This window comes from Balaenoptera acutorostrata, chromosome 16, assembly GCF_949987535.1.
Source record: "Balaenoptera acutorostrata chromosome 16, mBalAcu1.1, whole genome shotgun sequence".
NCBI lineage: Eukaryota > Metazoa > Chordata > Mammalia > Artiodactyla > Balaenopteridae > Balaenoptera > Balaenoptera acutorostrata.
Window position 1 is genome coordinate 32134574 of NC_080079.1, and position 15771 is coordinate 32150344.

At 37.4% G+C, this 15771-nt stretch overlaps 1 protein-coding gene across 1 annotated transcript in view; it reads left to right on the forward strand.

Moving 5' to 3' along the window:
- The window catches only part of TM9SF3 (transmembrane 9 superfamily member 3), a 77560-nt gene that overhangs the window by 55595 nt on the left and 6194 nt on the right, over positions 1-15771 (forward strand). Inside the window, exons 11-14 of the mRNA XM_057530947.1 lie at positions 1686-1754; positions 4539-4685; positions 5155-5238; positions 5365-5441. Coding sequence (XP_057386930.1) covers positions 1686-1754; positions 4539-4685; positions 5155-5238; positions 5365-5441 — 377 coding nt within the window. The remainder of the gene's footprint in view (positions 1-1685; positions 1755-4538; positions 4686-5154; positions 5239-5364; positions 5442-15771) is intronic.

A 15771-nucleotide genomic window follows, 5' to 3' on the forward strand; every position in this document is an offset into this window, starting at 1 on the left:
AAAATAAAATTAGTAAATTGAACGTTTTAGTGATGATTTATGCTATTCTGCATTCTTTATTTTCCTAATTCTTACTTGCAGACATAAATAGAACAATCTTACTGTACATTTTTTTTATTCCCCATCTCATAAGAATAGCTATACGGTAGACTCTACATATTCATAATAAGGGATATATATTGAAAAGCCTCTTTTCCTAGATATTTTGCTATATTGTAAGTATAACTTATGTTTAAGTACTTATATAGTCTTTTGTAGACTTGGAGGTGTGTAGGCATTTGCAGAAGTGGAGGCTGAATAAAATAGCCCCGTAGTGTAAAGGAGAGTGATCTGTTCTAGTCTTAGGAATTGTCCGTGTTCTTTTTCTCTTAGATTGGTGCTTATGAGAACTTTTGTAGTCTGTTTTTTAAAGAAAGTTTTATCTTCAAATCAAGATTAGACTGTTAAGGCCCATTGACATAATGTTTGTTCCTTTACCCATTACTGGGGAGGATAAGGTTAAAGGAAAAGCATAGAAATCACAAAAGTTCCTCTGGGTCACTAGGGCTGGTGAAGGAGAGGAAGGAGCAACACGTGACCTTGCTAATAGCCATGGGTCACATTTAGGTGTAGGAAGGCTCGCGTGTCTCTTCATTTTCTTTATATAGTTGTATGGGAACCAAAATCTGAATACTAGATCTGGCGGGCATGTCATTTTTAACCTCTGTGGATCTTGGCTTTCTATAAAAGGAGGAAAGAAGACTAGACTTTAAAATTTTTTAATTTTTTTTTTCGGCTCTCAAACTCATTTTCTTCTCAGTTTTGTAGTTTGTTCATTTCAGAAATAGTAGTTTACTATCTTTTATGTGCCACATACTGTGCTGGACACTGGGAATACCTGGGTGAATAGCTTCTGCCTGCCAGGGTTTATAATCTAGTGAGGTATTTAATTAGACAGTACAGTATAGTGTGGTAAGTGCTGCCATGGAGTTACGTTCAAGAGACAGTGGAAGAACCCACCTCTTCTTGGGAGACCCGGGAAAGGCTTTACGGGGAGAACACTTGAGTCAGTGCTCGCAGGAGAGAACTATGAGACAAGGGAAGGCATTCCAGGTGGAGAATTACCAATTGCAATCAATAAATGTTTGTTGAGTGAATGAATGAGGTTTGAATTTTATTTTTTATTCATTCTTTGACTCCTTTTATAACTCAGAACTTGTAATACCTTAATTGCATGATTCATAGGAAAACAAATTACTGAACCAAGGCAAGCATGAGCAAAGACATTGGCAAGGCCACAATTTGGGAAACATTTCAGATGCAGGGGGGTCTCAAGACTTTTATTTTCTTTCACTATGGCTTTCTGTAAGTAAATGACAAAAATTTTTAGAAGTTAACTGAAAAGTATAGAACAGGAGCAAATACTCACAGTTTTTCTTGAGTTCTGCCAGTAGCAAGTATTTGTGTTCCACAAGTTCTTATCTCGGCCTTGAATGCCCAAAAGAATTTTGACTATAACCTACGGCTAATTTGAAGTCCCCTCTCAGTACTGTGCCTCTTTGAATTTTTGTTTTTCTTTTTACTGGTTTGTTTCTATCCTTTAGATTATTTTTAAGTACCAAGCATCTGATTTCTGTTATCAGGGTTTATATAATATAATGTGGAAATCATACTAGAAGTTTACTGTTAATTTTAATATTTTCCAGGTTCATGGAGCCTGCAGTTATTGTTTGCCTGGGAGGAATTCTACCTTTTGGCTCAATCTTTATTGAAATGTAAGTTTTGGCAATGTATTTATGTTTTGGGGGATTTCATTGTAATAAGAAAATTTAGTAGGAGTCAGGATAGGTATAGAATCATCAGATGGGCAGGCATCTAACAGAGTTAGTTTGTTAAGTCCATGCTTCTAGAAAGGGGTCTACGTAGTCTATCAAAAGGTGGTTTTCTGCTTTGTTCTCAAATATTCAGGTGAAGTTTATACTGTTTTTGTATTGTGTTCTAGACCTTTCTAACCAAACAGGAGATCTTAGAAATCAAAGCATGCATGCTAGAGAATGCATGCATGTCAGACCAGCCTTTGATCACTACATGATATAAGAAATTACTGATTTTTATTTTTAAAATATTTCTAAGGGTCCAGGGAACTAAGTAAGCCATTACCTACCAGTTAGTCAAGATCCTGACATCTTTGGATACACATTCATTCCTAGTCTTCTTCCATCGAGGCCCACAGGAGTGCTGGGAATTATGTATGTGTTTGGGGGTGGGAGATATGCCATCTTGTGCCCAGTTACCATGCTTCATATCTGCATCCTTGGTCCCCACTGCAAAATATAAGCATTTCTTTTCTCAGCCTGTGTTCCAGTGTTCCTTGATGGGAATGCTCTGGCATTTTAGGAAAGACAGTTCTTTGTATGGGAGTTTTTCAAGAACTCCAGTCATACACCTCTGGATCCTGCCCATGAAATGCCAGTCATTGTGACTACTCAAAATTTCCTTACACGTTTCCAGATGCCCCAGTGCTAATTCTCTCCTGCGTAGTGGATGCCTCCTTAAGAGGTGTGATTGAATCTGACAGTTGGTTAATTGAAAAAGTTGGCTCGTGTAAGGGAATTATTAAAAAAAAGATACATACATAACATTTTATTTTAACTTAAAACAACTAAAGGTACATCTTTCACTGATTTTTTAAAAAAATGTAGAGCCAGGTCTTGCCTTTGTACCCAGTTGACGTTTCCATCATTTTTACCTTTGAAATTCATAATGCATCTTCTGTACTTTCCAACCTTTTTAAAGTGGAGCAGGAATGTAAAGACCTGTCTGAAGTATCCTAAGTGCAGAATCCTTCTAGATTTGTACATTCGTCCCCCAGTCTTTTATAGTTGTCTCACCCACGCCCAGTTTTATCACTTTTTTTTTAGTGGCTCACCTTACTGAATTTTTCCAAAGTATTCAACATAATTTTCATAGAAATCATAATTCTTTTAGCTATCATGTTTATTTCTTTATGTGACATTTAAATTGTCTAATTACACTAATAAGGACAGCTGACATAGATTTGGGCCACTCCTGGTGGTCACCTGCCAGCTGTGGGTATTAGTCGGCACCTTAGAGGGATTGGAGAGCATGTCACTCTAGCTCATGGTTTAATAAAACCAGTTCGAGAAATTCTTTTGTACTTTCTGACTTGTGTCCTCACCCTGATTTGACTTGCCACTATTTTTTCCTTCCTACCCTGTCCATACTACCTTGTGGATCACTTCTCTTCTGTTTTCTCGGGTACTCTGTTCCGTTTGGTAGCCACTCTGCTGTATCTTTAACTTCTCTGCTTTGACCACCCTCACACCTATTCTCCTCTTGATAGCCACAGTGGTCTTTTTAGGGTATCAGTCTGATCATGTCACTTATTTGCTAAAGACTTCTCATTTTCATTGAGGTAAGGTCCAAACCCCATCACATAGTCAATAAAAACCTTCATAATATAGAATCTGGCCCTGTTCTCTTCTCCAACCTCATTTCTTATATCTCACAGTTCATTTGAAGTTCTAGCCATACTGAATTACTTTGAGTCTTTCTAAATACAGTGAATTCCTTTATTTGTGAGCCTTTGCCTTTGCTGTTCCAATGCGTGGAACATTCTTCTAGCTCCCCACCCACCATGCCTTATCTGATTCTTCTCACTACCCTTCCCTACCCCCAGAGCCCCACCCAGCCAAACCAGTAAGTTGCCCCTGTTAGGTGCATTGGAGAAGCACTTGTGTGTCATGATTGCCCCTTTACTAGTTCCCACTGAACTAATCTCCTTGAGAGTAGAGACTTTGTCTTCAGTTCTGTTCTCACTGCTTCTCTGATATGTATAGGGCCTCTGTAAATATCTGTTGAGAGAATGGGCGATGAATAAGGTAACTAACAAGCAGAAGGGAACAAGAAAAAGAAAAGAGGCTAAAAAACCCTTTTTGTTTAACTATGGCTTGTGTAATGGAATTAGAGTAAAGGATCTTTTTTTTGGTATAAAATCTTAATGCCCTTTCTCTTGTGGTACTGTGAAAATGGCATGAAGCTTCCATAGGCTTTCTTTTCCTAATTATTTTTATTTTACTAATTTTATACATTATTACTATATCAAACCTTTTTTAATTTAATAGGGTGTTTTATAAAATATAAAATACATTGTTTATATAGTGTCGTATCTAGAAAAAAATGAAAGAACGAGGAAATTGACTTTATTTTAAAAAATAAGAATTTTTAGCTATTTTCATTTTTCTTCTCCACAATATACTCCTTAAGCTTCTAATTTATTTAGTTTGCTTAGAGATGAATACCCTACCGTACTAATGAGTCTGTTCTTGAAAGATTATCTAAGAAAATATTTCTGAGAGAATTTTAAATGATTTAATGAAAAGGGGGTAAGGGAAACTGTTGGAAGTTACTTGAAAGAAAAATATTGAGATTTAAGTGAGAAAAAAGTGAGAACTAAGATGCAAGTGAGATTTAGCAAGAGCAGTGTGAGCTACATGAATAAAGACTAGAAAACTATGTCTTCGTTGTGTTGTATTTAGGTATTTCATCTTCACATCTTTCTGGGCGTATAAGATCTATTATGTCTATGGCTTCATGATGCTGGTGCTGGTCATCCTGTGCATTGTGACCGTCTGTGTGACCATCGTGTGCACATACTTTCTACTAAATGCAGAGGATTATAGGTGGTGAGTATTTATTTCTGGGAAGAACCTCTGGGGACCATAATATTTTTAAATAAGATTCCATTTGAAGTGTATCAAGTGGAGTAAAAGATCTGTATAGAAATTTTCCTCAAGATAGTATAGGGATTTTTTTTTCAATTATAAAAATGTTGACTATTTTAGAGGAGAAATAATATCAGTCAAAAAAATTTTTTTTAGTATTGATGAGGGTCATTAGTTTAAACACTAGGAGACAGGTCTGAAAAAGGAAATGGTTTATTTAGGGTCATTTATAATAGGAAATTTGACAAAATTTAGGATCTCTCCTTCCAATTCTTAGGCTTTCTCCTCGTTGATATATTTAAATGCCATTGTACATTTGTACATGCATTTGTTTTTAAATATACAGAATCTTAAAGGATGTTTTTATAAAAGTCTTTGCTTTAAAATCTTTCAGTGCCATCCATTCAAAAGGGTTACTTTTTTTCTTCAGGCAATGGACAAGTTTTCTCTCTGCTGCATCAACTGCAATTTATGTTTACATGTATTCCTTTTACTACTATTTTTTCAAAACAAAGTAAGTGGAGCCATTTTTTCATTTTGTATTTTAGAAGCTAAGTTTGTCATTTAAATACTAGAATTTAGACCTTATGTCTAAAGTAAAAATGGATATACTATATATAATTTTTTGGTTTTGTTTCAGGATGTATGGCTTATTTCAGACATCATTTTACTTTGGATATATGGCGGTATTTAGCACAGCCTTAGGGATAATGTGTGGTAAGTTCTGAACTTCCTGGAACATCATGAGTAAATCTTTGAGTGTTTCTGAATTAGAAAAATACAGTAATTGGAAATTAAGAAACTACTTTCTGTTGTTTGATCAGGAATACCAAAATAAACTCAAGCATCTGATTTCAGTCCTTTTGACTATTCCTCAAAATCTAATTTATTACCTCATTGATTTCTTTTTTACTTTCCTGTTTTTAGTAATTCTGTATAGCACTATTTTTATTTTCCGTACCACAATTAGTTTCTTATTCATGTTGAGAATTGTTGTTTTTGTTTGTTTGTTTTGTTTAGATTCTTTGGAAAAGATTATTATGTAAACAGGTTAAGGTTTGGCTGAATGAATTTTGTTTGGAAGTTTCGGTTCCACCGTTCATGGAGGTAGCAGTGTCCAGGAGGCAGCACAGTTGACTGGTTATCAGTACACGCTTGGGGGTCTGTAGACTGGGCTTAAGTTCTGGCTGTGCCATCTGTGGTTCTATACCTTGAGCCAGTTCCCCAAGCTCTCCAAGCCTCTGTAAAATGAGGATAATACCACTGTTTCATAGGTCTATCACAATCTTCCCTTAAATGGAAGAGGTAATAGTTATCGCCATATAATAGAGTCTCCAGTATGTGTGAAATAACTAGAAAATAAAGAAAGAACTTTTGGAAGCAGCATGAAAAATGGAAAAGACATGGACTGAAGAGTCTGAGAGACCTAGATTAAATCTCCATGCTGCCACTCACTGTTTTTTTGTGGCCATGGGAAGGCGTATTAACCTTTCTAAGTCTCATTTTCTAATCTATAAAATGGGCATAGCTTTCAGAGTAGTTATTTGTAATAGTGTCATGTGTGTAAAGCACCAAGTGTAATGCACGTCTGTTATTAGGTGTTAAGAGATAGCCAGTTACATGGGAGACATGGTGGAGAATTTCTGGGAAGAGCTAGACTTAGGGGGAACAATTAGTCCTGGTTGTGAATCGCATTGCCCCTACTTAATAGCCCTGTTACTGTGGCCAAATTATTTAACCTTTCTTCCTCAACATTCTCATTTGCAAAACAGTAGTAATACCTGCCTTGCAGGGTTGTGATGAGGAGCCAGTGATTGACTGTGGGTAAACATCAGGTGGATGGCAGATGCTCAGTGAGTGCCGGCTGCTGCTGTTACTGGATTGAGGAGCGCCAAGTGTCTTGGGCTGTCCTTCTGTTCTGGGGTTGTGTCTTTGTTTCTGTAGTTTCTTTGGGTTTCTACACCTTGTGTTTTCATCTCAGAGCAATTTCATGACACTGAGTCCTGGCAGAGGTATCTTAAGGGAAAATGTACAAGCAGCTCACTTTTTTTCTGATTCAGGTTTTTACCCAATAAATGAGGCTGATTCCCTAGTTACCTCATAGGAATGTTGTAAGACTTAAGGACTAATCACTCTGGAGACATTTCCAGATAGTGTACAATTCAGAACTACCCCATACACACACCTTTTTTTTTTTTTTTGATAATTCTACCTTTAGCTATAGGATGGGCAATAGAATAAGGAAAACAGAATGATCTTGTTAAAACCTAGGTCCTGGTATGACATTTGTGGACCTCTTTAGGGTACCAAGATTGCTTTCTTCCTTCTTCAGAGGAATCTGTTCTGCAGATTGGTAGTTGCCGGAGATGAAGGTGGTCAAAAGGTCCAAACTTCCAATTATAAGATGAATAACTTCTGGGGATGTAATGTACAGTAAGGTGATTAGATTTAATAATACTGTGTTTTATGTTTGTAAGCTGTTAAGAGATTGGTCTTAAAAGTTCTTATCACAAGAAAAATAACCTTTGTAACTATGTGAGGTAATGGATGTTAACTAAATTTATTGAGGTGATCATTTTGCAACACATAACATATATCAAATCATTATGATGTCCACCTTAAACTAATATGTTACATGATAATTAAAAAAAAAGAATCTATACTCAGCCATAAAAAAGAATGAAATAATGCCTTTTGCAGCAACCTGGATGGACCTAGAGATTATCATACAAGGTGAAGTAAGTCAGACAGAGAAAGAAAAATATCATATAATATCACTTACATGTGGAATCTAAAAAATGATACAAATGAACTTATTTACAAAACAGAAACAGACTCACAGATTTAGAAAACAAACTTACAGTTACCAAAGGGGAAAGAGATGGAAGGGAGGGATAAATTAGGAGGTTGGGATTAACATATACACACTACTAGATATAAAATAATCAACAAGGACCTACTGTATATAGCACAGGGAACTCTACTCAGTACTCTGTAATAACCTTTATGGGAAAAGAATCTGCAAAAGAATAAATATATGTATATGTATAACTAAATCACTTTGCTGTACTACTGAAACTAGCACAACATTGTATATCAACTATACTTCAATATAAAATAAAAATTAAAAAAAAAAGAATCTGTTCTGTTCGTATATACCATGTGTGTGACCACTGTACACACATATACAAATGACACTGACTGTAAAGTAGTAAAACTAATTTCACCAGCTATAAGGGAAGACAGTTCTCTATATTATAGTTACACATTTTATTTATAGCTGCTGTGATAACCTTTCCTCGTGATAATTAGTTAACCAACTTTGAGGGAAAGATGAATAGGGACTGAAAGCTAAACCTGGATTTGTGTTATATGGGAACATCCTATGTATCCCTTGGCAATCAAATATTTCGTTTAGTATTATTGGCCATCCTTCCTTCAGAATATTGTTCCGTGAACTCCTCTTTATTTAATCTGAGATCTTTCTTTTTTTTTTTTAATTTTTTAATTTTATTTAATTTATTTTTTTATACAGCAGGTTTTTATTAGTCATCAATTTTATACACATCAGTGTATACATGTCAATCCCAATTGCCCAATTTAGCACACCACCATCCCCACCCCCCCATGGCTTTCCCCCCTTGGTGTCCATACATTTGTTCTCTGCATCTGTGTCTCAACTTTTGCCCTGCAAACCGGTTCATCTGTACCATTTTTCTAGGTTCCACATACACACGTTAATATACGATATTTGTTTTTCTCTTTCTGACTTACTTCACTCTGTATGACAGTCTCTAGATCCATCCATCCACGTCTCAACAAATGACTCAATTTCGTTCCTTTTTATGGCTGAGTAATACTCCATTGTATATATGTACCACAACCTCTTTATCCATTCGTCTGTCGATGGGCATTTAGGTTGCTTCCGTGACCTGGCTACTGTAAATAGTGCTGCAGTGAACATTGGGGTGCATGTGTTTTTTGAATTATGGTTTTCTCTGGGTATATGCCCAGTAATGGGATTGCTGGATCATGTGGTAATTCTATTTTTAGTTTTTTAAGGAACCTCCATACTGTTCTCCATAGTGGCTGTATCAATTTACATTCCCACCAACAGTGCAAGAGGGTTCCCTTTTCTCCACACCCTCTCCAGCATTTGTTGTTTGTAGATTTTCTGATGATGCCCCTTCTAACTGGTGTGAGGTGATACCTCATTGTAGTTTTGATTTGCATTTCTCTAATAATTAGTGATGTTGAGCAGCTTTTCATGTGCTTCTTGGCCATCTGTATGTCTTCTTTGGAGAAATGTCTATTTAGGTCTTCTTTTTTGGATTGGGTTGTTTGTTTCTCTAATATTGAGCTGCATGAGCTGTTTATATATTTTGGAGATTAATCCTTTGTCCGTTGATTCGTTTGCAAATATTTTCTCCCATTCTGAGGGTTGTCTTTTCGTCTTGTTTATGGTTTCCTTTGCTGTGCAAAAGCTTTGAAGTTTCATTAGGTCCCATTTGTTTATTTTTGTTTTTATTTCCATTACTCTAGGAGGTGAATCAAAAAAGATCTTGCTGTGATTTATGTCAAAGAGTGTTCTTCCTATGTTTTCTTCTAAGAGTTTTATAGTGTCTGGTCTTACATTTAGGTCTCGAATCCATTTTGAGTTTATTTTTGTGTATGGTGTTAGGGAGTGTTCTAATTTCATTCTTTTACATATAGCTGTCCAGTTTTCCCAACACCACTTATTGAAGAGACTGTCTTTTCTCCATTGTATATCCTTGCCTCCTTTGTCATAGATTAGTTTACCATAGGTGCCTGGGTTTATCTCTGGGCTTTCTATCTTGTTCCATTGATCTATGTTTCTGTTTTTGTGCTAGTACCATATTGTCTTGATTACTGTAGCTTTGTAGTACAGTCTGAAGTCAGGGAGTCTGATTCCTCCAGCTCCGTTTTTTTCCCTCAAGACTGCTTTGGCTATTCGGGGTCTTTTGTGTTATCCATACAACTTTCAAGATTTTTTGTTCTAGTTCCATAAAAAATGCCATTGGTAATTTGATAGGGATTGCATTGAATCTGTAGATTGCTTTGGGTAGTATAGTCATTTTCACAATATTGATTCTTCCAATCCAAGAACATGGTAGGTATATCTCTCCATCTGTTGGTATCATCTTTAATTTCTTTCATCAGTGTCTTCTAGATTTCTGCATACAGGTCTTTTGTCTCCCTAGGTAGGTTTATTCTTAGGTATTTTATTCTTTTTTTGCAATGGTAAATGGGAGTGTTTCCTTAATTTCTCTTTCAGATTTTTCATCATTAGTGTATAGGAATGCAAGAGATTTCTGTGCATTAATTTTGTATCCTGCAACTTTACCAAATTCATTGATTAGCTCTAGTAGTTTTCTGGTAGCATCTTTAGGATTCTCTATGTACAGTATCATGTCATCTGCAAACAGTGACAGTTTTACGTATTCTTTTCCAATTTGTATTCCTTTTATTTCTTTTTCTTCTCTGATTGCCGTGGCTAGGACTTCCAAAACTGTGTTGAATAATAGTGGTGAGAGTGGACATCCTTGTCTTGTTCCTGATCTTAGAGGAAATGCTTTTCAGTTTTTCACCATTGAGAATGATGTTTGCTGTGGGTTTGTCATATATGGCCTTTATTATGTTGAGGTAGGTTCCCTTTATGCCCACTTTCTGGAGAGTTTTTATCATAAATGGGTCTTGAATTTTGTCAAAAGCTTTTTCTGCATCTATTGAGATGATCATATGGTTTTTATTCTTCAATTTGTTAATATGGTGTATCACACTGATTGATTTGCATGTATTGAAGAATCCTTGCATCCCTGGGATAAATCCCACTTGATCGTGGTGTATGATCCTTTTAATGTGTTGTTGGATTCTGTTTGCTAGTATTTTGTTGAGGATTTTTGCATCTATATTCATCAGTGATACTGGTCTGTAATTTTCTTTTTTTCTAGTATCTTTGTCTGGTTTTGGCATCAGGGTGATGGTGGCCTCATAGAATGAGTTTGGGAGTGTTCCTTCCTCTGCAGTTTTTTTGAAGAGTTCAAGAAGGATGAGTGTTAGCTCTTCTCTAAATGTTTGATAGAATTCACCTGTGAAGGCATGTGGTCCTGTACTTTTGTTTGTTGGAAGATTTTTAATCACAGTTTCAATTTCATTACTTGTGGTTGGTCTGTTCATGTTTTCTGTTTCTTCCGGGTTCAGTCTTAGGTTATACCTTTCTAAGAATTTGTCCATTTCTTCCATGTTGTCCATTTTATTGGCATAGAGTTGCTTGTAGTAGTCTCTTAGGATGCTTTGTATTTCTGCGGTGTCTGTTGTAACTTCTCCTTTTTCATTTCTAATTTTACTGATTTGAGTCCTCTCCCTCTTTTTGGTGATGAGTCTGGCTAATGGTTTATCAATTTTGTTTATCTTCTCCAAGAACCAGCTTTTAGTTTTATTGATCTTTGCTATTGCTTTCTTTGTTTCTATTTCATTTATTTCTGCTCTGATCTTTATGATTTCTTTCCTTCTGCTAACTTTGGGTTTTGTTTGTTCTTCTTTCTCTAGTTCCTTTAGGTGTAAGGTTAGATTGTTTATTTGAGATTTTTCTTGTTTCTTGAGGTAGGCTTGTATAGCTATAAACTTCCCTCTTAGAACTGCTTTTGCTGCATCCCATAGATTTTGTATCGTCATGTTTTCGTTGTCATTTGTCTCTAGGTATTTTTTGATTTCCTCTTTGATTTCTTCAGTGATCTCTTGCTTATTTAGTAACGTATTGTTTAGCCTCCATGTGTTTGTGTTTTTTACGTTGTTTTCCCTGTAATTCATTTCTAATCTCATAGTGTTGTGGTCAGAAAAGATGCTTGATATGATTTCAATTTTCTTAAATTTACTGAGGCTTGATTTGTGACCCAAGATGTGATCTATCCTGGAGAATGTTCTGTGCGCACTTGAGAAGAAAGTGTAATCTGCTGTTTTTGGATGGAATGTCCTATAAGTATCAATGAAATCTATCTGGTCTATTGTGTCATTTAAAGCTTCTATTTGCTTATTTATTTTCATTTTGGATGATCTGTCCATTGGTGTAAGTGAGGTGTTACAGTCCCCCACTATTATTGTGTTACTGTCAATTTCCTCTTTTAGAGCTGTTAGCAGTTGCCATATGTGTTGAGGTGCTCCTATGTTGGGTGCATATATATTTATAATTGTTATATCATCTTCTTGGATTGATCCCTGGATCATTATGTAGTGTCCTTCCTTGTCTCTTGTAACATTCTTTATTTTAAAGTCTATTTTATCTGATATGAGTATTGCTACTCCAGCTTTCTTTTGATTTCCATTTGCATGGAATATCTTTTTCCATCCCCTCACTTTCACTTGGCATGTGTCCCTAGGTCTGAAGTGGGTCTCTTGTAGACAGCATATAGATGGGTCCTGTTTTTGTATCTATTCAGCAAGCCTGTGTCTTTTGGTTGGAGCATTTAATCCATTCACGTTTCAGGTAATTATCAATATGTATGTTCCTATGACCATTTTCTTAATTGTTTTGGGTTTGTTTTTGTAGGTCCTTTTCTTCTCTTGTGTTTCCCACTTAAGAGAAGTTCCTTTAGCATTTGTTGTAGAGCTGGTTTGGTGGTGCAGAATTCTCTTAGCTTTTGCTTGTCTGTAAAGTTTTTGGTTTCTCCATCAAATCTGAATGAGATCCTTGCTGGGTAGGGTATTCTTGGTTGTAGGTTCTTCTCTTTTATCACTTTAAGTATATCTTGCCACTCCCTTCTGGCTTGTAGAGTTTCTGTTGAGAAATCAGCTGTTAACCTTATGGGAGTTCCCTTGTATGTTATTTGTCGTTTCTCCCTTGCTGCTTTCAGTAACTTTTCTTTTTTTTTTTTTTTTTTTTTTTTTTTAATTTTTTTTTTTTTTTTAATAGCTACTTTATTTATTTATTTCTTTATTTTTGGCTGTGTTGGGTCTTCGGTTCGTGCGAGGGCTTTCTCTAGTTACGGCAAGTGGGGGCCACTCTTCATCGCGGTGCAGGGACCGCTCTTCATCGCGGTGCGCGGGCCTCTCACTATCGCGGCCCCTCCCGTTGCGGGGCACAGGCTCCAGACGCGCAGGCTCAGTAGTTGTGGCTCACGGGCCCAGCTGCTCCGTGGCATGTGGGATCTTCCCAGACCAGGGCTCGAACCCGTGTCCCCTGCATTGGCAGGCAGACTCTCAACCACTTCGCCACCAGGGAAGCCCAGTAACTTTTCTTTGTCTTTAATTTTTGCCAATTTGATTACTATGTGTCTTGGTGTGTTTCTCCTTGGATTTATCCTGTATGGGACTCGCTGCGCTTCCTGGACTTGGGTGGCTATTTCCTTTCCCATGTTAGGGAAGTTTTTGACTATAATCTCTTCAAATATTTTCTCGGGTCCTTTCTCTCTCTCGTCTCCTTCTGGGACCCCTATAATGTGAATGTTGTTGTGTTTAATGTTGTCCCAGAGGTCTCTTAGGCAGTCTTCATTTCTTTTCATTCTTTTTTCTTTATTCTGTTCCACAGCAGTGAATCCACCATTCTGTCTTCCAGGTCACTTATCCGTTCTTCTGCCTCAGTTATTCTGCTATTGATTTCTTCTAGTGTAGTTTTCATTTTAGTTATTGTATTGTTCATCTCTGTTTGTTTGTTCTTTAATTCTTCTAGGTGTTTGTTCTTTAATTCTTCTAGGTCTTTGTTAAATATTTCTTGCATCTTCTCGATCTTTGCCTCCATTCTTTTCCGAGGTCCTGGATCATCTTCACTATCATTATTGTGAATTCTTTTTCTGGAAGGTTGCCTGTCTCCACTTCATTTAGTTGTTTTTCTGGGGTTTTATCTTGTTCCTTCATCTGGTGCATAGCCCTCTGCCTTTTCATCTTGTCTGTCTTTCTGTGAATGTGGTTTTTGTTCCACAGGCTGCACGATTGTAGTTCTTCTTGCTTCTGCTGTCTGCCCTCTGGTGGATGAGGGTATCTAAGAGGTTTGTCTAAGTTTCCTGATGGGAGGGACTGGTGGTGGGTAGAGCTGACTGTTGCTCTGGTGGGCAGAGCTCAGTAAAACTTTAATCTGCTTGACTGTTGATGGGTGGGGCTGGGTTCCCTCCCTGTTGGTTGTTTGGCCTGAGGCAACCCAACACTGGAGCCTACCTGGGCTCTTTGGTGGGGCTAATGACAGACTCTGGGAGGGCTCACGCCAAGCAGTACTTCCCAGAACTTCTGCTGCCAGTGTACTTGTCCCCACGGTGGGCCATAGCCACCCCCCGCCTCCACAGGAGACCCTCCAACACTAGTAGGTAGGTCTGGTTCAGTCTCCCCTGGGGTCACTGCTCCTTCCCCTGGGTCCTGATGCGTACACTACTTTGTGTGTGCCCTCCAATAGTGGAGTCTCTGTTTCCCCCAGTCCTGTTGAAGTCCTGCAGTCAAATCCCACTAGCCTTCAAAGTTTGATTGTCTAGGAATTCCTCCTCCTGTTGCCGGACCCCCAGGTTGGGAAGCCTGACGTGGGGCTCAGAACCTTCACTCCAGTGGGTGGACTTCTGTGGTATAAGTGTTCTCTAGTCTGTGAGTCACCCACCCAGCAGTTATGGGATTTGATTTTACTGTGATCGTGCCCCTCCTATCGTCTCATTGTGGCTTCTCCTTTGTCTTTGGATGTGGGGTATCTTTTTTGGTGAGTTCCAGTGTCTTCCTGTCGATGATTGTCTAGCAGGTAGTTGTGATTCTGGTGTTCTCACAAGAGGGAGTGAGAGCACGTCCTTCTACTCCGCCATCTTGGTTCCTCCTCTGAGATCTTTCTTGATTATCACCAGCAATCAATGAGGTATGGAGTCATGGGATTATGCAGAAGGTTACTTTTTTCTTGAATCTTTCTATAATATGATTTTAGGAAAACTTGGAGAGGTAATATCTTGACATTTACAAAGAAAATGGAATTAATTTAGCTAAAGTTTTTTTTTTTCTTTTTAATTTTATAGCTACTTTATTTATTTATTTCTTTATTTTTGGCTGTGTTGGGTCTTCAGTTCTTGCGACGGCTTTCTCTAGTTACGGCAAGTGGGGGCCACTCTTCATCGCGGTGCAGGGACCGCTCTTCATCGCGGTGCGCAGGCCTCTCACTATCGCGGCCCCTCCCGTTGCGGGGCACAGGCTCCAGACGCGCAGGCTCAGTAGTTGTGGCTCACGGGCCCAGCTGCTCCGTGGCATGTGGGATCTTCCCAGACCAGGGCTCAAACCCGTGTCCCCTGCATTAGCAGGCAGATTCTCAACCACTGCGCCACCAGGGAAGCCCCCTAGCTAAAGTTTTTGAACGCATTTCCTGTTGAAATTTCATCTTACTGCCTAACAGTCTTGGCACATTTACAGTTCCCTGCTGTTCTGGCAGTGTCCCAACATTTATTCTTTAAAGGGTTTATATGCTTTCAGTGCTAATTTGTGTTTTGGGGGGAGGGGAAACAGTTCACAGTGGAAATGATTAAAATGTCATCATAATACAAAAATTATACATACGCATCAGGTTATGTTGCTGAAATGCTTTTTCAGTCAGTAATTGAAAGAAAAATATTTGTTGAGTTTTTTTAATGTAGGAAAAATAAATAATTATGTTGAGGTGGGAAATAATTAGATATTGTTGTAGCCTTTATATTTTGAGCATAGCATTTTAGTTTTAAGGAAATTAAGTTTAAAAGTGTATTATTCCCAAGACATTTACTTTTCTAGAGAGCATATTCAGTATCTTCCTTTTATAAAGCCAGATTTTTATAAGCTTATTCTTGAGATACTCATAAGATTAGGAAAAATGATACTCTAGGTTGACACTGTTTTGCTTTTAAGCATATCTCTGCTCAAAAGGGAACAATGTTTTCTATGTCTGGAAAACTGGATTTGGTTATTGGACTAGTGTTGTATTATGCAAGTTAAATTTTTGATTCTACTTAAAATTTTATAGATTTTTTATAAGAATTCAGGTTTATTTTTATAAATTGAATGGTGTTTTCTCTTACCTTGTAAGGACTTGTATATAATTATT